Source organism: Mesoplodon bidens (assembly GCF_964165515.1).
Source record: "Mesoplodon bidens genome assembly, chromosome: 14".
Classification (NCBI taxonomy): domain Eukaryota; kingdom Metazoa; phylum Chordata; class Mammalia; order Artiodactyla; family Ziphiidae; genus Mesoplodon; species Mesoplodon bidens.
The window spans coordinates 89,272,044-89,295,067 of record NC_138170.1 but is presented as its reverse complement, the minus strand read 5'-3'; the positions used below and the strand labels follow the sequence as shown (position 1 = coordinate 89,295,067).

The following is a 23,024-nucleotide window of genomic DNA, read 5'->3' as shown; positions in this document are numbered from 1 at the left end:
GAATTATTGCCAGGTAGCCCTCCTGTGGATTCTCCACGAGCCCCAGGGAAGGTGAACCTTACAGGGATTAAGACTAAGGCCCCGATCACAGCACTGACCCTTGGGAGGACCAAGTAACCACACTCAGAAGAGAGGCTGTTACTTAGAGAAGCCCACCTCAGTTCCAGACCCCAGACATTTAAGCACTCACCTTCAGATGCAGGCACGGAGCTTCCCAGTCCTGAGGCCAGGCCGGGTTTCTACCCAGGTTCCCATAGTCCTAGCATACACAGAACATGGTCAGGCCTAAATCTTCTTCTTATAGACAACACATGGTCAGCTCTGAACATAATCAGTAGAAAGGACATGCAGAGGTCTAAATCTACCGTGTAGACAGAACTTGACCATGTTTAAACTAGCTTAGGGCTGATCTCATAGGAGGTACAGATCACACACATGGGTCTCTCATCTTTGGACACCCACATCAGGAAACTGAACAAAATCTTTGTCATTAAACATTTCAACAGGCAAAACAGAAATGTTACCAGTTTCTTTGGCCACCTGATGGTCAGGATCCATGGGTGAGCCATGAACTTCTGAGAGTGCAGCCCCGTCTGCTGCCAGGACAGACAAGAAGTGGCCTGATTCCAGCCTCCCAGGCTTCCAGAAGGAGGCAGCCACACTGGAACCCAGGCAGGACAGTCCTGCATGGTCCGGGCTGGGAGATCCGGTCTGTCCATTCCACTGGCCAATTCCTGGCGGGGCGCTCAGGGCCGCTGAGAGCCCTGCACTCAGGTCCTGCTTCCCTGCAGCGTGTGCATGTGCATGTGCGTGTGTGTGTGTGTGTGCGTGTGTGTGTGGGTGTGTGTAGAGGGGGCGGTGGCTGACGGCTCCCATGGCTCCTGTCCCGGGCACCGCGCTGTCTTCGAGGGGAGTCACGGGGAGAGGTAGGGGCACAGAAGCTGTTGGAGAGGAGAACCCACCGCGGAGCTCCTTGCACACTGGCTCGCCCCACCTGGTGACCCGCCTGCCCATCGTGGGCCGCATGTCACCCCCCAGCCCCCACCCCCGAGGGCAGGGCGCCTGCTCTTTCAAAAGGACAAGGTCTCACATGAAGGAGACCCAGTGGGGACTGTCACGCCCCCACTCCTGATGCTGACTTTGGGAGAATGAACCCCCTTGACTGGGCGATGGGACACTGTGAGGAAAGAGGTGGCGGCCCCATCCAAGTCGGGGCCTGGCTGAGAGATGGGAACACAGGAGCCAAGTGCAGGGCCTGGAGGCCAGGCCAACAGGAGGGGCATACCCAGCCTTGGCCGGACTTTCCAACTGTGACATTGTAGCTTTAGGGGACCTGGGGCAGGTGACTGAATGTAATGGGGGTCTAAACTGCACCCTGAATGGGGCTTAAAGAAGGTGTGAAGCATGTTACTGAGACCGTGACAGTCATTGGAAGACAGACTCTGTGTCAGGACATCCTGCTCCATCCATTTAAATCCCTGAGATCTGTGACCTTTACGTGGCTACGCAGGATTGTTAGAGCAGCTGCGTGTGGATATATCTGCAAGTGGTTCCAGCAAACACACAGTTGTGCACACAGGCAGGCACAGCACACACACAAACATATGTAGGTGCACAGCACAAATATATTCACACACTAGCATATGAACACACATGCACGCATATGCCCATGCACACACTAACGTGAGCAAGTGCACACTAAACGAACGTGTGCAAGTGCACATACCTATGCACATGCACAGCATAGGTATGCAAACAGGCACATGCACACGCATGTACATAGCACACACACAGGGAATAAAGTGAATCCATAAAGTGAGTCCGTAAAGCATTAAGTCCTGAACACAAGTGAAGCTGACATGTATTTTTCCCTTTTCTTAGCTTTGATGTTTTTCACAATAAAAAGTTTAAGGAAAAAGTTAATGGCAAATGACTTTTGATTCATAGGACTTTCTGACGTTATTCCACAAATATTATGACAGGAGAAATGAATGTAGGTAGTACATGTGTCCACTAATGGATGAATGGAGAAGAAAAACATGGTCCATCAATACAAGGGAATGTTATTCAGCCTAAAAGGGAAGGCAATTCTGACACAGGCTGCAGCAGGGATGAACCTTGAGGGCATTAATGCTCAGTGATGTAAGCTAGACACAAACAAACAAACAGTGCTTGATCCATTCATACAAGGCCCCTAGAGCAGTCGGAAACATAGAGACAGAAAGTAGGATGGTGAGTGCCAGGGGCTGAGGGAGGGACAATGGTGACTGAGTGTTTAATGGGGACTGTTTCAATTTTTCAGGATGAAAAAATTCTGGAGGACGATGGCGGTCAGGTTTGCACAACAGTGCGAATTACTTCTGGACCCTGAAATGTGCACTTAAAAACGGTTAAGATAATAAAGTTTATGTTTTGTGTATTGGACCACAATTTTTAAAACTTTTTAAAAAAAACAACAGGAAGTAGTCCGTGAATAACACAAGATGCACAACTTCACTAACAACCGAGGGATTAAAACCGTAAGAAAACTACTGTGCACACACCTACCAGAATGGCAGACATGAAGACACAGTATCAAATATCAGCAGGATGTGGAGCAATGGAAAGCCTGGTGCGCAGCGGGGGGTGCAACCACTTCTGAAACAATCGGGCCTCAGAGAGCGAAGTCCGTGCACACAGACCCACAGTGTTCCTCCCAGCTGAACACAACCCCCCCAGCCCTGCACCAGGACACACGGACATGGACTCTGCAGCCACAGGAGCCAAACCTGAAAGAACCTGAAGACCATCACAAGCAGATGCAGAAATGAACCATGCACGCTCCTATGAAGGAATATTCCACAGCAATGGAGTACATTTTGTTTAAAGGCAGTAAAACTATAAAAAATTATTTTTAAAAAAAAACTATATTCACAAGATGAAAGAATCTATAATTCTGGCACCTAAGGATTGTCGAATGCTCCTAAAAGTAGATTGTTGTGGAAACGTTTATTATAAGGAAATTAACATATTCTCTAGGAAGGACGGGGTGAATGGGCCTGCTACATTTTCTACATTGAAGACATATACAGGTTTTGATTCTACTTCTGTTAAATCAAGTGGGACTTCATTGGATTTCTGCTACCGCGGAGATAAATTCTGGGTAGGGGTCAGGAGAAAACTAGTCATAGGCGTTCTCGTGTAATAGTTACTGTTGAAAGTGTAAATGATCCATTTATCAGTAAGACTGAGAATAGAATAACTGCTACATTACTTCATATGGGATTGTGTCTGCTACTGTCCCTAGGGCTCCAGTGAGTGAGTATTTTGAATGTGAAGCTCATCCAGATCTGAGAATGGAATAAATGGCTAAGTGTGATATGGCTAATATAAATAATATGCCAACATTTATATTAATTAGTGGGTAAGATATGGGAAGAGGAATTCATGTTTTGAGAGCCAGGGTTAAGGTTAGCATTGGGGCAATAATATATAAATTGATGATGTTGATGGACATAGCGGTTCTTTAATAAGTAATTTGTATGCCTCAGCAATGGTTTGTAATCATCCATGGGGGCTGAGGATTGTTGGCCCTTTCTGGATTTGTATATAGCCTAGGATTTTCCATTTAATTAATATGAGGAATGCTATGGTGAATTAAATTGGGTCATTTGTGAAAGAATGTTGATTATAAACATATTCTTAGGAAGAGGACTTGAACCAGTGCAGATAAAGGTTTCAGTTTTACATAATTACCGGGCTCTGCCACCTTAACAAACATGGTTCTACAGTAGGGTATGTATAAATTAATTGAATGTAGATTATATCATCATTTAGTTTCCAGACATTTTGTAAAGTAAGCCGTAATGCTCTTGTCCTTTCCTACTGGCAGAAATCTGCAATAGACAGAAAGCAACCAGGATGACTCCAGTCTGAACTCAGATCACGTGAGACTTTAATCGTTGAACAATTAAAAGCAGTTGTACCATTGAAATGTCGTGATCCAGCATCAAGGTCATAAACCATATTGCCGCTATGAACTCCAGAATACAATTACACTGTTATCCCTAGTAAAACTTGTTCTGTTGATCAGTGTTTTAGAACAGGTGATAAAGCATTTTGACTAGTTGGTCTAAATTTTGATCACTCAGAGGTGGTTGCTTCTCCAAAAAATAAATGGCACACAGGCCCAAGGCGCACCAGCTTCAGTAGTTGTGGTACACAGGCTCAGTAGTTGTAGCCCACTGGCTTAGTTGCTCTGTGGCAAGTGGGATCTTCCCAGACCAGGGATCGAACCCGTGTCCCCTGCATTGGCAGGCGAATTCTTAACCACTTCATCACCAGGGAAGTCCCAGAATCGCAGTCTCCCTTTTAGTATATCTTAAGCCCAAAGAATCCATGGAGAATTGTTACAGAAAATAAGACAATAAAATATTGTAAGGACTGTGACAGAAGCATATAGTACACAGTTCATATAGACACAGCCCAAGCAGTTACAAAGTATATTAAAAGGGAGGCTGCAATTTATTATTTTTATTATTTTTTTTATTATTATTTTTATTATTTTTTAACATCTTTATTGGAGTATAATTCCTTTACAATGATGTGTTATTTTCTGCTTTATAACAAAGTGAGTCAGTTATACATAAGCATATGTTCCCATATTTCTTCCCTCTTGCATCTCCCTCCCTCCCACCCTCCCTATCCCACCCCTCTAGGTGGTCACAAAGCACTGAGCTGGTCTCCCTGTGCTATGCGGCTGAGGGAGGCTGCAATGTTAAAAGAATAAGATAAATTATACCCACAAACTCCCAATCTTTCCTGAAACGTTGCAATCTGGAACCCTATTGTAGGAAGCAGAAGATTCCAGGAGACATTCTACAAATGAAGGACTCTAAACCCTGTGGTTGGATAAGGAATTCTGGAAGGAAGGTATCCTCACCCGAGGAGAGCAGGTTCCTATACTTGTCTAACATCACATACCTGGACAGTTCCCACTGATCTTGGTCCAGGCATTGCCTGTCCTCTTGAGAGAAAACTATGGCTATATCCTGGAATGTCAGCAGTCGCTGAAATTAAAAGTATACATACCGTGTGGCCACGGGAAGAGTTCATAATGTGACCCAAGAAGAAAAGAGCAAGTTAAGAGAACTGGTTTTAATTTAGAAGTGTCTTCAATTACCCACTTTATATATATATATATATATATTTTTTTTTACAAAGTAAGTTTCTCTATCTTATTTCTAACTACAAGAAAAGAGTGTGGCATGTGATCCACAAAACCAGTATAGAGACTATACTTATCTGGAAAAGAAATGATAAAATGATGGTTTCAACACAGGCATATGCATTTTTGAGTGTTTTATTTATATCAAATTGGATAAAATGTGTGTATTTCTCAGACAGAAAAGACGTGTCGAGGTAGAAATGTACCTTTCAACTATTCATGGGTACACAAGTACACTGGGGAGATTGTAAAAGTTCAGATTGTGATTCAGTAGGTCCGGTGGGCCTGAGTTCTATTTTTTTAACAAGCTCACTTTTAACTAGTGATGCCACAGTCTCTGATTCATTAACGACAATTGTGAATAGCAGAGACATAATTAGAAAGGTAAAAATTCATATTTAATTTTGAACTTAAAGTGTTTTATGGATTTTACACCTTTAATAGGATAGTAAGCACAGCAGCAACAATCATTTGTGAATATTTACTATAGACCGTGTATCTTTCTAACTTTGTAGTGTAGGACTCCAGGAAAAATGCCTGGGCTGCGGTCACAGTGGGCGGGGCCCTCAGGCCGGGCCGCCCCTCCAGGACCCCCGACGGGGCCCTGCGCTCCTGGCGGCTCCCTCCCCCGGCGCCTCCGTCCCTCCCAGAAGGCCTCGGGGCAGAGCGGTCCCACCCGCTGCGCCCAGAACGGAGCCCGCGTTTCCGCAGAGCTGGAGCTCCCGGCTCGGGGTCTCTTCCCTCCGCCTTCACGGAACTGCCCCGGAGCCCGCGGCGAGGGCGGCCTCACTGACGCTGCCGGCTCTGGAGGGGCCCCGGAGGCCGAAGCCGCGACAGTCGTGCGGACGGCGGGCCGGGTAAGTGGGCGCCGACCCTCCGCCTGGTACGGTGCCCTGGCGGCAGGGCAAGACCAGCTTCTGAGGGGCAGGGGTTCGCTGCCACCCGCCGCTGCTGTGCAGAAAGGGCGGCCCCCAGCGTCTGGTCCCGGGAACTTCGGTCCCTCCTCTCGCCCCTGCCCTCGGCCTGGCTCGCGGGGCCCAGTGGGGCGTGGGGAGGGGGTCGGCCTGAGTGTCCTGAGGGGAAACGGGGCAAGGGAGGCGCAGGGCCCGGCTGCAGCGTCAGCGCGCCTCCCCCCGACTGCGGGGAAGGCGGCTAAAAACTCCTCCCGAGGCTCGCAGGCCCCTTATTCAGCGGAGTCCCTCTGCCCTCCTTCCTCCCTGAGCTAAAGGACCGGGGGGAGGGGACAGGGCAGGGCACTGGCGCAGGTAATGGGGACCATCAGCAGGTGATTGTTAACTAAGGAAAACCGGCTCTCCCAACGTGAGGAATGCAGCGCTTTTCTTTGTTTGCGGAGATGCCAGAGGCTGGGCTCCCTGAATTCCTTCCTTTCATATGCACCTCAGCGCTCTGGGGCCTGCATTCTGTATTTGCATATCCTGAGATCCTCAGGGCTCGCGGCTCACACTGGAGGGCTGCAAGGGCTGATGACTGTGATATCCTTTGTTTACTGAGATGGCAAGAAATATTCCATTTCTCACCGGCTTGAGGGGCACAGAGTGAAAAGGGTAGGAGAATCTCACTCGGCATGTACTTTGGTTTACACATAGATAATATGTACACTTAACTGTGCTACTAGAGGTTCTCAAGTGTGATCAATTGTACTACTGCCCTCTATGGATGCATTTCATGAATATCATAAGATACATGCCTATAGAATTGACTTAATCCATTTAAATAGGATAATGGTTTTTAAAGGAAACATAATAGAAATATAACAAAAAACCCCTTACCACTAAAGGCTGGGTCTGGAGCAACCTAAATAAATGTTCCATTGTTAAAATTTTGAAAGATGTATTCAATAGAAATATCAACAAAAATGACAAATAATGAGGGCAGCAGAATGTTGAAATGTTCTATCTTTATCCTTAAAGTGGCAGAACATCATGTATTAGTAGGCGCTAGGGGCAGAAGATGCCTGATTTTATACCTTTGTCATATTTGTACAGTTGTTTCAACAAGTAACTTAAAGACCAAATGGAAAAAAAGGAGGTTTGTGCCTGAGATCATGTTGATGTGAAACCAGGGATGGCCACCTTGTTCCAGGTGAGTTAAGTTTACCTGGCAGGTAGACCACAGAGCTCCTGAGAAGCAAGGGTTGGAATTTTTCTGCTGGGTGCCCCTTAGGTTCTGTGACTTGACTGATTGTGAGTCATGTTTCGGGAAAGACCTGATCACAGGAAAAGGGTGGGGAAGAGTGATTTGGGGAGCAGCTAACAACATGCATCACGGCTCATGGCTTGAATGAATTTTAAAGAAACAGGAAAACAAATGCTTCTTATGGAATCAGAGAATGTCCAGCCGGACAATCCCAGAAAATGAGGAACACCCATCCCATTTTCCAGATGAGAAAACAGAGGCCCAGCAAGGTGAAATCCCTCACCCAAGTTGCACCCGTCTCTCCTCCCCACTACATGGTTCATGAAAGCACGACTTTTCCTGTCGTGATCACTGCTGAACCCCAAAAAGGACCAGGCATCTAGCCGCTGCTCCAAAAATTTTGGTTGACAATGCTATTTCTTTCTTTCTCACTCTTATTCAGGATTGTGCCAAGAACTCCCCAGGCTGCAATGTAATTCGATAAATGTAAATATTAATTGAGTTTTGTTGTGATGAGGACTTAGGCTTTGGAGGTAACAGACTTGGTTCAGATCTTGGTTCTGCCACTCAATAGCTGTTTGGCTTTGGGAAAATTACTAAACCTCTCTGAGCTTATTTCCTCCTTTGTAAAGTGGGGATAAATGTATCTGAGCCAGCAGAGCACCTGCATGAGAGATGTGCACTAAATATTGGTCTTTCTCACTCTCCCACGCCATCTCTGTGCTTCCCAGAGAAGTTGTACAGAAGGATATAGTACTTTTTAAAATTAATTAATTAATTAATTAATTTTTGGCTGTGTTGGGTCTTCGTTGCTGTGTGCGGTCTTTCTCCAGTTGCGGCGAGCGGGGGCTACTCTTTGTTGTGGTGCGTGGGCTTCTCATTGCAGTGGCTTCTCTTGCTGCGCTTGTTGTGGAACACCGGCTCTAGGCACACGGGCTTCAATAGTTGTGGCCTGCAGGTTCACTAGTTGTGGCGCATGGGCATAGCTGCTCCGCAGCATGTGAGATCTTCCCTGACCAGGGCTCGAACCCATGTCCCCTGCGTTGGCAGGCATATTCTTAACCACTGCACCACCAGGGAAGTCCAATATAGTACTTTATAAAGAGGGGTTTTAATTGATTTCAGATAGTGTACCTGTTTCTTGTAGAAAAGATTTTTCCACTATAGAAACATTAACATGCAATAGCACTACAAATGCAGTATTCTATGGGTTAGATATTATCAGTAAATTTTATAAGTAATTGGGCAAAGGCCAAAGCACTAGGTACTGGGGAGTAAGAAGTCTCAAGTCTGGGGTGCCCCCCCACCCCAATTTCAAGAGCAGGGTGTGTTTTTCAAATCCATATTTCATCTGGTCTTTGTTTCTCATCCATCCTCTGTGTCTGCCTTTCACAAAAGGCTCAGATCCTCCACTTTCACACCCTCCTGGCTGGCTGTGCCCCAGCTCCCGTCCTGGAACCTCTGCACGCATGGGTGTGTCTGCTCTCCCTGGGCCTCACCAGCTTTGCCAGGGAGCTGCTGTATCGTGCACTGCTAGCTGTACCCCAGAGTGCCTAGACCCTTCTGGTACATGAAGTACACCCTCATCACCATGAGTGCACGCCCATCCCCTTACCTTATATCCTGCCTCTAAGCCAGGCTTGGGGGTGACTAGTGTGCATTCAGCTATGTGAGGTGCTGGGATCAAAGTGAAGTTCCCAACTTTTGAAGTTGCAGGCTTGAGGGGCACACAGTGATTTAAAGTCGGGTCACCTGACCTAAAGGGGGGGCTGATTGCTTTAAAGCCAGGGCAGCTGACTTAAACCCTGCGTCCCTCCGCTGCAGGACGAGACCAACTTTGGCGCTGCTCGGGTTTGCTCCAAGCCAGCACTGCTGTGCAGGAAGAGCTTCCAGTAGTGCCTTAGTGCGGGGGGGACTTGGTCCGTTGTCTTGCCGCTGCCCTCAGAGCGGGACCACCTGCTCTTCTGGAGGAGAATCAGGGAGGGGGAAGTGCAGAGTCCCGGCTGGAGTTGCGGCACCCCTTGTCTGATGGCAGGGAAGGGGGGACGGGGCTGTGTGGTGTCCTGGGGCTGGACTCACCAGGTCGACTCAGCCTCTCAGCCTCCTAACCTCACCCCACACACCCCACAAGAGTCTCCAATAATATGTAATTGTGCCTTAGTTTCTCGGTCTTCAAACTCATACCCAGGCTCCCAGGTCCCTTGATTTAGCCAATTCCTCTGTGCTCTTTCTTCTATTAGATACAGTCCCAGAGGGAGGGGCTGGGGGATGGGACTGGAGGGACCCCGGCAGCACTGGCCTAGGCTGACTAAAGAGATCCAGGGCCAGCGCTATCACACATGTGCGAGGACCCTTAAGGCACAATCGAGGGGGCCAGTTAGAGGCAGTCCTTGTTGCCTCAAGTGAGTATGGATCACTGTTGGGTGGGGAGCATGCTGACCCCTGAGAAGTACTGTTAGAAGGATGTGTTCCTCCCTCGGCTTCAAGGACGTGGGTGGGCTTCAGGGCTCCATTTCCCCTCCAGACCTCCAGGGCTGACTGCACCCCAGCGGCCTTGCAGACCTGGCTTCCTGTCCCAGAACTTGCCAGGCTCCAGAAGAATCCAGACTGCAGAGATGGTGCTTGAGCGCTCCAGCTTAAGAAGTGCTGTCCCTGGGGACCCAACAGTGGAGGGAGGAAGGGTGAAGGGAGTAGGGGGGTGGGGTTGGGAGGGGTGGCTGCCCTGGGAGATGTTGAGAGAGAAATATCGCCCCCCACACCCCCTGCTCCCTGCAACTGACTGACCCACTGATGCCATAGGATCTCAGGCCCTTTTAGTCAGAGATGCCTCGGTTTCTTTACTCCTGCGTTCAAAACTATGCAAAACCAACTCTTCATCCTCTTGCTGCCTGGCCAGGAAGGACTTGTAAAGCACTGTTCTTTTGGAGCACTCGTTCCCTAAACTGCAGTTTGGAGCTGTCCCAGCTATTTAAAGGTGTTCTCCTTAAACTGAGACTAAATCCTACTCTTTTGGAAAAACGCCCTGCACTTCCGAGGAGATCATGTTTTCTGCCCATTCCTTCCTTCTACTTCCCTCTTAAGAAGCCCTGTGCTCAAAGGGCTTGGTGACTTATTTTTTGCTTGATGTCAAAAAGAAACCTTCCCCATGCACCACAAAAATCTTTCCTGGAGCATAGGTGTTTCAAAACCATGACCGTGTTTTGCAGTCAGTATACACTGGGTAGACTGCCTAGCAGTCCCTCCAAGAGCCAGAGGTGAGCGTAATCAACTTATCTGATTGGATGCCCTTCAAGTTTAGGAAGGTCCCATTCTTATGCCCCAGCAGATAAGACAGGGCCCTGGATGGCTGTGGCTGTGATTAGGTACCTTCTGATGATTTTATTTCCCTTACTGAGCTGCTGCTTCTAGGTTAAATTCATTTTATTACCTGTCCTTTTTTTTTTTTTTTTTTTTTTGCGGTACGCGGGCCGCTCACTGTTGTGGTTTCTCCCGTCGTGGAGCACAGGCTCCGGACGCACAGGCTCAGCGGCCATGGCTCATAGGCCTAGCCGCTCCGCGGCATGTGGGATCCTCCCGTACTGGGGCATGAACCTGTGTCCCCCGCATTGCAGGCGGACTCTCAACCACTGCGCCACCAGAGAAGCCCTACCTGTACATTTTTAAAGAAAGACTGAAAAAGTCACTGTAATAGGTCAGGAGTCTGAGCTCAGGGTTAGTGAAAGGTACTCACAGGGAGGAAGGTGGATAAACATAGGTGCGTAAAATAGGAGGGTTGGCAAGTACAGCCAGGACGACCGGGTTCACCGTACGCACTAATAAAGGCCAGAATCTCCTCATTTATCTCTGGTGGGAAGTTCTGTTGGTTTCTCAGGATCAAACTCAAATCATATTCAACCTAGGGGGCTTCCCAGAAGGCGCTGAAGCACCGGCAGAGCCCACCTGCGCTCCCACCTTGGCACTCCAGGATCAGAGTTGGGTTTGGAGATGGGGTTGCTGTAACCCCAAGGAGGTGAGCAGAGAGGAGGAGTTGATTACCGGTCTCCTCTGACTCTCTGGCCCAAATTGCCTGGCTTCACGGGGGGGCAGAGTTTTGCTTTGAGCAACTTATGGGGCACTTCCAGACTGGTGGGGTTGCCCAGTGGCCCGACAGTCTGACAGGCTGGCTGCGGTGTGACCGCCCTTTGTTTCTTCAGAATCTGTTCATCAGGAGGTGCATGGTTGCCGAAGCCCATTCACCGCCCCCCACCGAGGGCGATGGCACCTTCCCTGGCTTTACCCTATGATCACCAGGTACTTGAAATGAATGCAAGGTTTTTGACTTCAAGAAAGAGCTCACATAACCCCTTCTGCCTCATAATGTGTGGGATTTACTATAATGGAAGGACATTATAAAGAACAGGTAGAAAACCCACCTGTTGGTCTCCATGTAGGAGTTTATTTTGCATGAATCTCTCCTACACGAGCAGATAGCAGAGGTTTATTTTTGTTCCCGTGTGTGTAGTTGTGGCAGAGGACATAGGTATGGTGGTTTGAAGCCCTCAAGGAAATATTCTCAGAACTCTCAAGACTTCTCTTGATTGGAACCGAAAGAGACCTGGAAAAGGAGGAAAAGCAAAGGAGGAGGGAGAACTAATGGCTGTTTCTCAGTAAATTCACCTTCCTGGTTGATTTTTCTGTCTTCTCATTTCTTTTAACTTCTATGTATGTCTAATGGAATGATGTAGAAAGGCTGATTTTTATGCTTTAAAAGATTTTACATCACAAAGAAACTAGAAGTGGCTAACAGAACTTATTCACATCAATGTTACATAGAGACTTTGATATTAAATTTGTATACTAAAATGGGTTAATCCAAATTTTCTCTTTCTTTTTGAGTGAATATTTCTAACATATTTTTGTAGATAATAATTTATCCTAGATATACAAAATTGTGAGAATGGGTACCATTTTTCACCACTTAAATGATTTCTTTTAAATGAATAGATCATACACTTTAAAGGCCAATGTTGTCTTACATGTTGTTTTTTAATTCCTTGATTTCCAAAACTTGTGTTTATTTAATTGATTTCTATCTAATAATCTCTCTCCTTTATTGTTTCTTACTTTATATTTTATTGATCTATAGTTAATTTACATTATTATATTAGTTTCAGAGGTACAACATAGTGATTCATAAATGTTTAGGTTCTTCTCCATTTATACTTATTATAAAAGAGTGGCTCTATTCCCCATGCTATACAGAACGTCACTGTAGATTATTGATTTTATACATAGTGGATTCTTCCTCAGAATCTCCTACCACTATTTTGCTCCTCCACCCTGTCTCTCCCTGCTGGTAACCACTAGTCTGTTCTTTAATCTGTGAGTCTGTTTCATTGTTGTTGTTGTTGTATTCAATGTTTTAGATGCCACGTGTAAGTGATAACCTACCAGGCTTGTTTTCTCTGCGGCTTATTTTACTAAGCATAATACCCTCCAAGTCCATCCATGTTCTTGCAAATAGCAACATTTCATTTTTTGCTGAAGTCATCATAAATATCATTTTTTTATCCCCTAACCTATTGATGAACACTTAGTTTGACTCTATATCTTGGCTATGGCAAATAACACTGTTATGAACATTGGTGTGCAGTTATTTTTTTTTTAAATAGTGTTTTTGTTTTCTTCTGATATACCCAAGAGGGAAATTGCTGGATATTATGGTAGTTCTATTTTTAGTTTTTTGTGGAACCTCCATTCTTCTTTCCACAGTAGCTGCACTACTTCACATTCACATCAAGAGTTTACAAGAGTTTCCCTTTCTCCACATCCTCACTAACCTTTGTTATTTGTGACCTTTTTGATGACAGCCATTCTGACAAGATTGAGGTGATATATCTCATAGTTTTGATTTGCATTTTATTGCCGATTAGCTATGTTTAGCATCTTTGTGCATTCTGGCTGTCTATCTGCATTTTTTCCTTGGAAAAATGTCTATTTAAGTCTTCTCATTTTTTAAAAAAATATTTTGGGTGCAGTTCTGATATTGAGTTGTATGTGCTGTTTCTGTAGTTTAGATATGAACCCTTGCTTGGTCATCTTTTTGGTGTTAACCTCTTATCATGTGCAAATATTGTCTCTCCTTCAGCAGGTTGTCTTTTCATTTTGTCTTTGGTTTCCTTTGCTGTGCAAAATCTTTTAAGTTTAGTGAAGTCCCATTTGTTTATTTTTGCTTTTGTTTCATTTGCCTTAGTAGACTGAACGCAAAACTGTTGCTATCATTTATGTTGAAGAATGTTCTGTATTTTCCTCTCGGGGTTTTATGGTCCTACATTTAGGTCTTTATTCAGTTTTGCATTAATTTTATATACGGTGTGCTAAAATACTCTAATTTTAGTCTTTTCCATGTAGCTGACCAGTTTTCCTAGTACCACTTATTGAAGAGACAGTTCTTTCTCCATATTGCCTGCTTTGTCATAAATCAATTAAATATACGTGTGTGGGCTTATTTCTGGGATCTCTATTCTATTCCAGTGATCTTTGTGTCTGTTTTTGCTCCGGTCCGATGCTCTTTGATTACTGTCGCTTTGCAGTATAATCTGAAGTAAAGGTGCCTGATGCCTCCAGCTCTGTTCTTTCTCAAGATTGTTTGGCTATTTGGGGTCTTTGTGTTTCTATACAAATTTTAAAATTACTTTTTCAAGTTCTGTGAAAATGCTTTGGTATTCTGATAGGGATTGCATTAAATCTGTAGATTGTCTTTGGCAGTATGGTTATTTTAACAGTATTAATTCTTCCAGTCCATGCACCTGCTATATTTTCTCATCTTTTTCTGTTGCCTTCAACTTCTTTCACCAATGGCTGATACATTTCTGAGTACATGTCTTTTACCTGCTTAGGTGTGTTTGTTCTTAGGTATCTTATTATTTTTAGTGTGATTGCATATGGTATTGTTTTCTTAATTTTTTTCTTTCTGACATCTTTGAGTTTTGTTTTTTTCTTCTTTTTCTAATTCCTTCAGGTGTAATGTTAGGTTGTTTATTTGATATTTTTCTTGTTTCCTAAGAATAAGCTTGTATCACTATAACTTCCCCCTGTGAACTGCGTTGGCTGTGTCCCATAGATTTTGGATCACTGTGTGTTCATTTTCATTTCTCTTGGGTATTTTTAGAATCCCTCTTTAATTTCTTCACTGTTCCTTTTTTCCCCTTTTATTCATCTGTGATGTGAGGACTACCTTTAATATGATGTTTGGATTTCTTTCAGTTGTGTGTGTGTGTGTGTGTGTGTGTGTGTGTGATTATTTAAGTTGCTGAGCTCTTAGTTTCACGTGGACACTAACAACCCTGCATTGTTAATCTGCTCCCCCACAGTTACTGAATTTGACCTTATATTTTACATCTACTTGTTTTGTGTGTCCCTTAACTTCTTATTGTGAATATAGATGATTTTATTACTGTTTTCTTTCATCCTTCCTATTAGCTGTGTACGTGGTTGATTTACCTCCTTTGTTGAATATTTGCCTTATCCAATGAGGTTTTTCCGTTAGTAAGTTTCCTTTTCTAATTTTTATGTTTCAGTCATGGCCTTTTCTTTTTCACTGAGAAAAGCCCCTTTAAGATTTCTCATAAAGCTGGTTTGGCGATGCTGTGCTCTTTTAGTTTTGCTTCTCTGTAAAACTTTAGATCTCACCATCAAATCTGAAGGAGAGCCTTGCTGGGTAGAGTATTTTTGGTTATAGGCTTTTCCCTTTCATGACTTTAAATATACCATGCCACTCCCTTCTGGCATGCAGAGGTTATCCTGAAAAGTCAGCTGATAACTTAATGCAAGTTCCATGTTTGTAACTTGTTGCTTTTCCTTTGCTCCTTTTAATAGTGTCTTTTTATCTTTATTTTTTTGCCATTTTAATTACAATGAGTCTTGGTGTGGTCCTCTTTGGGTTGATCCTGTTTTGGCCTTACTGTTTTTACTGGACTTGGATGTCTGTTTTCTTTCCCAGGTTATGGAAGTTTTCAGCTCTTATGTCTTCAGGTATGCTCTACACTGCTTTCTCTTTCCTTTTTGCTTCTGGGACCAGTATAATGCAAATATTAGTACACTTGATGTTTCACATGTCTGTTCAACTTTCTTCATTTCATTTTAATCTATTGTTTTACAGTTCATCTTCAGTGATTGCCAGTACTCTGTCCTTCAGTTTTCTGATTCATTCCTCTGTCATTTAGTCTACAGTAGTTTCCTTTTAGTGTATTTTTCATTTCAGTTATTGTATTCCTCATCTCTGTTTTGTTGTTCTTTAATGCTCTAACTCTTTTTTAAAAAATTCTACCTTCTTGCTCTGGTCGTCCATTCTTCTCCTGAGTTCTTTGATCATCTTTATAGTCATTACCTTGAACTATTTTTTGAGGAGATTGGCTACCTCCACTTCACTTAGATCTTCTTCTGAGTTCTTATCTTGTTCCTTCATTTGGATCGTGTTTCAGTGTCACCTCATTTTTCTTAACTTGCTGTTTTTATTGCTATGTATGTAGTATGTTCGTTACATTTCCTGACCTTCTAGAAGTGGCCTTTTGTAGGAGAGGTCCTATGTGTCCCAGAAGCCCACTGTCCCCTGGTCACTAGAACTATATGTTCTAGGTGTACCCCCTATGTTGGCTACTTGGGCTCTTCTATTGTGGTGGGCTGACTACTGTGGGTGGTCTGGTAGGCTTGGCTGCCCCCAGACTGCTTGTTTGACAGACTCTGCCTTGTATGGAGGCTGTCTGTGCTGCTTGGTGAGGCTAAATCATAAGGCAGTTGGCTGCACGACTCTGTGGGACACCAAATCTAGTGCTGGTTCACTTATGGGTAGAATTGCAGTCCAGGTGATATCAGGGCTAGTGCCCAGTCACTGGGGTGATGCTGGCTACTGGGAGGAAGACACAGGTCCTGAGTTCTGGCTGCAGGGCCCAGGAGTCTCAGAGTTGGTGTTGGATCGCTGTTCCTGACACAGCTCTCTGCAGGGTCTGGGGTATCCCTAATCTTGTGCTGTCATTCTGATGGGCAGGGTCAAGACCCAAGTGAGTGCATGGCTGCTTGTGGCCTGCAAGTGAGTGTTCTGGTCACACAGGCTGCTGGGCTGTGGTATTCCTGGAGCTGGTGTGTACCTGTTGGTGTATGAGGCTGATCCCACTGCTAGAGCAGATTTGCTGTTGGGTAGGTCCAAGCTCCATCCAGTCCCTGTGCAGTAATCACCTGCCGACGGTGAGACTGATTCCAAGGCCAGAGCAGGCTCACTTGTCAGAGGGGCCAAGGACTCTGGGGCTGGTGCCTCTCCACTTAGGTGTGGAGGCTGGTCCTGGGGCTTTTGGTTGCTGGGCCCATGTCCAGCGGCAGCTGTGCATTGAGAGGGTCTGAAAGCAGCCTGTTTGCTGGTGGATGGGGCTATGCCCCTGCTCAGTTAGTTGCTTGGCCTGCAGCATCCTAGTACTTGTGTCTATAGTCTGGTGGAAATGGGTAGGGCTAGACCCTGAGGCTAAAAAGATAGAGGGAGGACTCTGAAATAATGCTTGCTGGTACCAGTGGCCACGAGGTAGAAGGAGCTCCCCCAAGTGGCTGCTGCCAGTGTCTATGTCCCTGAGGCTGTGCTGTAGTTGCCTCTGGACTCTCTGGGAGACTCTCCAAGATCAGGAGGTAGGTGTGACCCAGGATCCGTTCAAATGAGTCATACCTGAGGTTTCTAAGGAGTTATATACACAGTTGCTATTTGGATTGCTTGTTGATGAAGATAAGTGGGAAAACTAGAGTTGTTTCCAAGTGTAGGTAAGATATAATGAGAGGATGGAGGTGGGAAGTAGGGAGGCCCAGAGAAAAGTGGGAAGGTCATACTGGGCCAAGATGGTGGTAATATCCAGCAGAATGGATGGTAGGGCAGACTGTGGTTTCATCTTTTTTATTTCGGCTCCCCACCTCATCCTTAATAATTCTTTGGGAATATTTCATTGCTCTGTGATGCAGGTACAGAATTCGAGTGAGGAGACTACACCCTCAGGGTCCAGCTGTCTGAGTCCTCAGTGTGCTTCAAATGATGGAGAACTATTGCTTCTTTATGAGAAGAGTTAGTACCTCGTAGCTAAGCTTTAGCTGGAGCTTATGCAGGATTGATTCCAACTTATATATACTGTTGGCATGGAGGTTCCTCCTCCTCTTTTCTTGACCATTATGAAATGAATCTATACTTCTCAATATTTGTGTATATCAGATAAATACATTAAGTAAAGGAATCTTATATATTGCTCCCTGCATAGTTTGCTCTTTCTTGTTTCTCTTTTACCTTTACTAAATTAGCACAGTGAGAGACCGTGCAATGTTCTAATCAGGAGAGATTAGAACATCATATTTCTAGAGAGGTTGGTTGGACAGAGCAGGGGTCCCAGTGAGAATCAAAGCTTCTGTTTCTACTTGGAAGTGTACCTGTATAGAGTAGAGGGCTCCAGGAAATATCCTAGAATATTGCAATGTCCCTGCGGGAGATCATTAAGAGAGGCAGGATCTGGTCCCAGATCACTGTACTATGACATGTTTGTCAGTCATCTGGTGTGAGATTCTCAGAGCCAATCCCATATGGTAAGGCTGAGTGCAGAGTATGAAGCACCTGTGAAAGCCTTTGATTGAATGTTAAAGATGAAGCTCTGATTTTGGGGAGAATTTTCTTACCTGACTGAATGTCACCCTTCTGTGGGGATGAGATTCTGTGCTTTTCTTCTCTTGATGACCACTGACTGAAAGTCATTAGAGGATCATGTCTAGACAGCATTCTTTATTTAATTTCTTAAAGAAGAAAACATAGAAAACATTTTTATCCACTTTCAAATTGAGGATCAAGGGGAATGACATCAGTGAAAATGTCACAGTAGGGAGCTCTAGCTTGTGTCCATCACCAGAAACACTGACATACGTGGTAAAACCTGTCAGAATGATCTTATCAACACATGTAAGTTTTCTTTTCTTTTCACCCTGTAGATTCATCTTTCACTGAAACTTAACTTACTACAAGATGTGGAGAATAAACAGGGAAGTAGAAACTGCATTTCCTGATGAGAGAATCACTAAGTCACATTAGTTGTTCTGAGCTATGTCTTACTCACCGTGACTGTAATTAAAACAAACAAACAGGGCTTCCCTGGTGGCGCAGTGGTTGAGAGTCCGCCTGCCGATGCAGGGGACACGGGTTCGTGCCCGGGTCCAGGAAGATCCCACATGCCGCGGAGCGGCTGGGCCCGTGAGCCATGGCCACTAAGCCTGCACGTCCGGAGCCTGTGCTCCGCAACGGGAGAGGCCACAACAGTGAGAGGCCCGCGTACCGCAAAAACAAACAAACAAACAAACAAAACACTTTTTTTTGGTAAGTCAGTTCTGACATTTCCTCGTTAAAGACAAAGTAACAGATACAGATTTAGATCTACCAGAATTGAGCAAAATGTTGATTGTACCTGTGCTGCATATATGAGCATGACCTGCTACAAATCTTCATTATACTGATTGCCACAACTGACAAATTCACTTTGGCCACTCCTGATATGTTGCATGTAAGGAATGCATAGGACACTAACCCCAGCTGGTCACAGGTAAACTCTGCCACGTGGATTACCGCATGTTTTCCTGCTGGAAGACCACACATTCTCGAGTATCATGACTGCAGAGTATGTGGGCTCTTCTTTTTTCTGGATAAAGGTTAGATAATCACCTAATTTTATGAGAAATATATAAATTGTATTTGCATATTCTTCAGGTTTTTATTTATCCATTCTCTTTCAAGTCCTAAGTGCAAATATTAAAGTGATTTCCAAGAGGGTGGTAAATAAGACAGCTACGTTTATGCTCCAAAATTAGCAATAAAGCATAATACAATTGTAAATGCATTAATGTGTGATTAATATGTATATACTATGTAAATGCAATTTTAGTAATGCTTTGTGGAGAGCTTCAGAATCTAGGGATTTAAAAAAAAAGAAGAAGGAGTTTTTGAAACTCTCAGGGAATTATATAGAAGTTTTTGTGTCTATAATTATCAATCTGGAATAATGCATTTTCTCAGAAATAAACTAGGCATAAAATTGTAGGAAAAAACTTCATGAAATGAAAGAGCATGTGAGATGGGCATACAAGAAAAAGAATATTCTCAGAGAATAATGAACAGTGTGAAGTTCAGCAGAAGTGTAATACAGATTCAAAGAGTAAAACTTTGGAAAGCCTACTTATGAGTTCCTCATATTGCATCTTTGGAGAGACGGTAGTCATTTGAAATATGATGTTATAAGATGACGTTAACATACCTAAATACTTTCGTTTAGAAATGACCACTTAGAACCAGAATAAATGAAAGAGAGCACAAAATTATGTTTTTGTTGATTTTTGAAGATCTCAGGTGAGTGCTGATAATTTAAATATATATGATGTCAGGCTTCCCTGGTGGTGCAGTTGTTGAGAGTCCGCCTGCCGATGCAGGGGACACGGGTTCGTGCCCCGGTCCGGGAAGATCCCACATGCCACGAAGCGGCTAGGCCCGTGAGCCATGGCCGCTGAGCCTGCACGTCCGGAGCCTATGCTCCACAATGGGAGAGCCCACAACACTGATAGGCCTGCGTACTGCAAAAAAAAAACACAAAAAAAACCATGGTGTCTTTCACTGCAAAATAAAGGAACTTTGGAGGATTCCTGGAATGAATGTCAATATTATGACAATAGTATGAGTGTGTTTCATGTTTGGTAATTACAATCATTGTTGCTTTTGCTGTGGTCATCCATTTACAATGTTTGGTGTCAGTTGATTTTTCTCTGGTAAAAATAAAATACAGTCTGTGTGTGTGGAAAAAAAACATACATGATGTCGTGATAAAGTTGTATGTAATTTGAGATCTGGCAAAAAGCATTTCTTTTCTGTAATGCTAGGATGCTAATTGGACATTTTTGCAAGAAAGAGATTTCAGGATGCAAATCTCATGTCTCTAAGGTAGGAAGCCAGTTCATGATGGAACATTCTATTAAACTTGTGTGAGTGCAGAAATATTTCTTTGGAAGAAAGAGGTCATGAATCCCTTTTTAACGGTTAGTGGTTTATAGTATACCGAATGAGCAAAATGGGTATTTCTGAACTTTAGAAAAAAATAATATAGTTTTTCTGCATTTATATTATGCAGCTGATGTAGAATATCAAAAATTCTTTATTTTGAAAAACAATGTAATCAATTTGACATAATTCATATATATTGAACCTGTGGTACACACACACAATAAAACATACATTCAAAAAATCTTTTTCACTTAAGAAATATTTTCTAGTGTAGTTGATTTACAACGTTGTGGTATTTTAAAATACATGTTTATTAGAGTATAATTGCTTTATAACACTGTATTAGTTTCTGCTTTACAACAAAGTGAATCACCTATATGTATACATATATCCCCATATCCCCCCGTCTTGAGGCTCCCTCCCAGACTCCCTATCCCACCCCTGTGGGGGACATAAAGCACCGAGCTGATCTCCCTGTGCTATGCGGCAGCTTACCACTAGCTCTTTTACATTCGGTAGTGTATATATGTCAGTGCTACTCTCTCACTACGTCCCTGTGTCCCCTTCAGCCCTGTGTCCTGAAGTCCGTTCTCTACATCTGTGTCTTTATTCCTGCCCTGTCGCTAGGTTCATCAGTACCATTTTTCTGAATTCCATATATATGTGTTCACATACAGTATTTGTTTTTCTCTTTCTGACGTACTTCACTCTGTATGACAGACTCTAGGTCCAACCACCTCACTACAAATAACTCAATTTTATTCCTTTTTATGGCTGAGTAATACTCCATTATATATATAGGCCATATCTTCTTTCTATATTCATCTGTCGATGGACATTTAGGTTGGTTCTATGTCCTGGCTCTTGTAAATAGTGCTACAGTGAATATTGTGATACATGTATCTTTTTGAATTATGGTTTTCTCCGGGTATATGCTCAGTAGTGGGATTGCTGGGTCATATGGTAGTTCTATTTTTAGCTTTCCATTATGGTTTATCAGAGGATACTGAATATAGTTTCCTCTGCTGTACAGTAGGTCTTTGTGGCTTGTCCATCCTATGTAGAATAGTTTGCTTCTGCTATTCCAAAACTCCCAATCTTTCCATCACTCTCTCCTTGGCAACCACAACTCTGTTTTCTATATCTGTGTGTTTGTTTCTGTTTTGCTGACATGTTCATTTGTGTCCTGTTTTCGATTCCACATGTAAGTGATATTATATGGTATTTGTCTTTCTCTTTATGACTTACCTCAGTATCATTATCTCTATGTCCATCCATGTTGCTGCAAATGGCATTATTTCATTCCTTTTTATGTCTGAGTAATATCTATTGTATACGTATACCACACTTTCTTTATACATTCATTTTTTAATGAACATTTAGGTTGTTTCCATGTCTTGGCTATTATAAATAGTGCTTCTATGAACATAGGGTTTTATATATTTTTTGGAATTATAATTTTGTCTAGATATATGTCCAGAAGTGGGATTGCTAGATCAGATGGCAACTCTCTTTATAGTTTTTTTGCAGAACCTCCATACTGTTTTCCATAGTGGCTGCACCAACTTACATGGCCACCAACAGTGCTGAGGGGTTCCCTTTTCTCCATACCCCATCCAGCATTTGTTAATTGTAGATTTTTTTTAATGATGGCCATTCTGATCAGTGTGAAGTGATACCTCATTGTAATTTGGATTTGCATTTCTCTAATAATTAGTGATGATTAGCATCTTTTCATGTGCCTATTGGCTATCTGTATGTCTTCTTTAGAGAAATGTTTATTTAGGTCTTCTACCCATTTTTCCATTGAGTTATTTGTTATATTGTTATTGAGTTGTAGGAGCTGTTTGTATAGTTTGTAAATTAAGCCATTGTCAGTCTCATCATTTGCTAATATTTTCTCCCAGCCCATAGGTTGTATTTTCATTTTGATTATGGTTTCCTTTGCTGTGCAAAAGCTTATAAGTTTGATTAGTTCCTGTTTCTTTTTTGCTTTTACTGTAAGTCCGCTACGTATGAACAAGTTCTGTTCCAAGAGTGCGCTTGTAAGTCCAATTTGTTTGTAAGTCCAACAAAGTTAGCCGAGGTACCCAGGTTACACAGTCGGCTATATGGTATTGTACCATAATGGGTTTATAATACTTTTCACACAAACAGTATATAAGAAACAAACACAAAAACAAAGAAGACATTTTTAGTCTTACAGTACAGTGACTTGAAAAGTACAGTAATACAGTACAACAGCTGGGATACTGGGGCTGGCATCGAGGGAACAGGCGAGAAGAGTTACTGATTGGAGGAGGGGGAGGAGGTGGGAGATGGTAGAGGTGAAGGGTTATCAGCAGTGGGAGACAGGGGGCAAGCTCCAATTTCACTCATACCTGACATTGATGACACAGGTTCTGGTTCCTTGCTGGATTTCATTCTATCTACCCTCTTGAAAAACTGATCCATTGATGTCTGGGTCGTAGCTCGTTTCTTCTCATCATAGATGATGACACGGTAGCACTGGTTTGCATTCTGAATGGCTGCTACCACCTTTGGGTACCATTGTAGGTTCGAACCCTGTGCCTCAGAAACTAACAGTGCCTCCTCAAATTTAGAAGATGCCCTTGGCATTTTCTGTGTCGT

The 23,024-nt window shown here is 43.6% G+C and overlaps 1 protein-coding gene across 3 annotated transcripts in view; it reads left to right on the top strand.

The window, feature by feature from the left end:
* Positions 1-5,231: 5,231 nt before the first annotated feature.
* The window catches only part of LOC308628143 (uncharacterized protein), a 57,807-nt gene continuing 40,014 nt past the window's right edge, over positions 5,232-23,024 (top strand). For 2 of the 3 annotated variants that reach the window (XM_081254807.1, XM_081254806.1), the window contains exon 1: positions 5,232-6,063. In XM_081254807.1, coding sequence (XP_081110933.1) covers positions 5,740-6,063 — 324 coding nt within the window. In that variant the 5' untranslated portion in view covers positions 5,232-5,739. Of the gene's footprint in view, positions 6,064-7,212; positions 7,757-23,024 lie in introns of those variants that run through there. The other variant, XR_014017500.1, reaches the window with a different exon arrangement.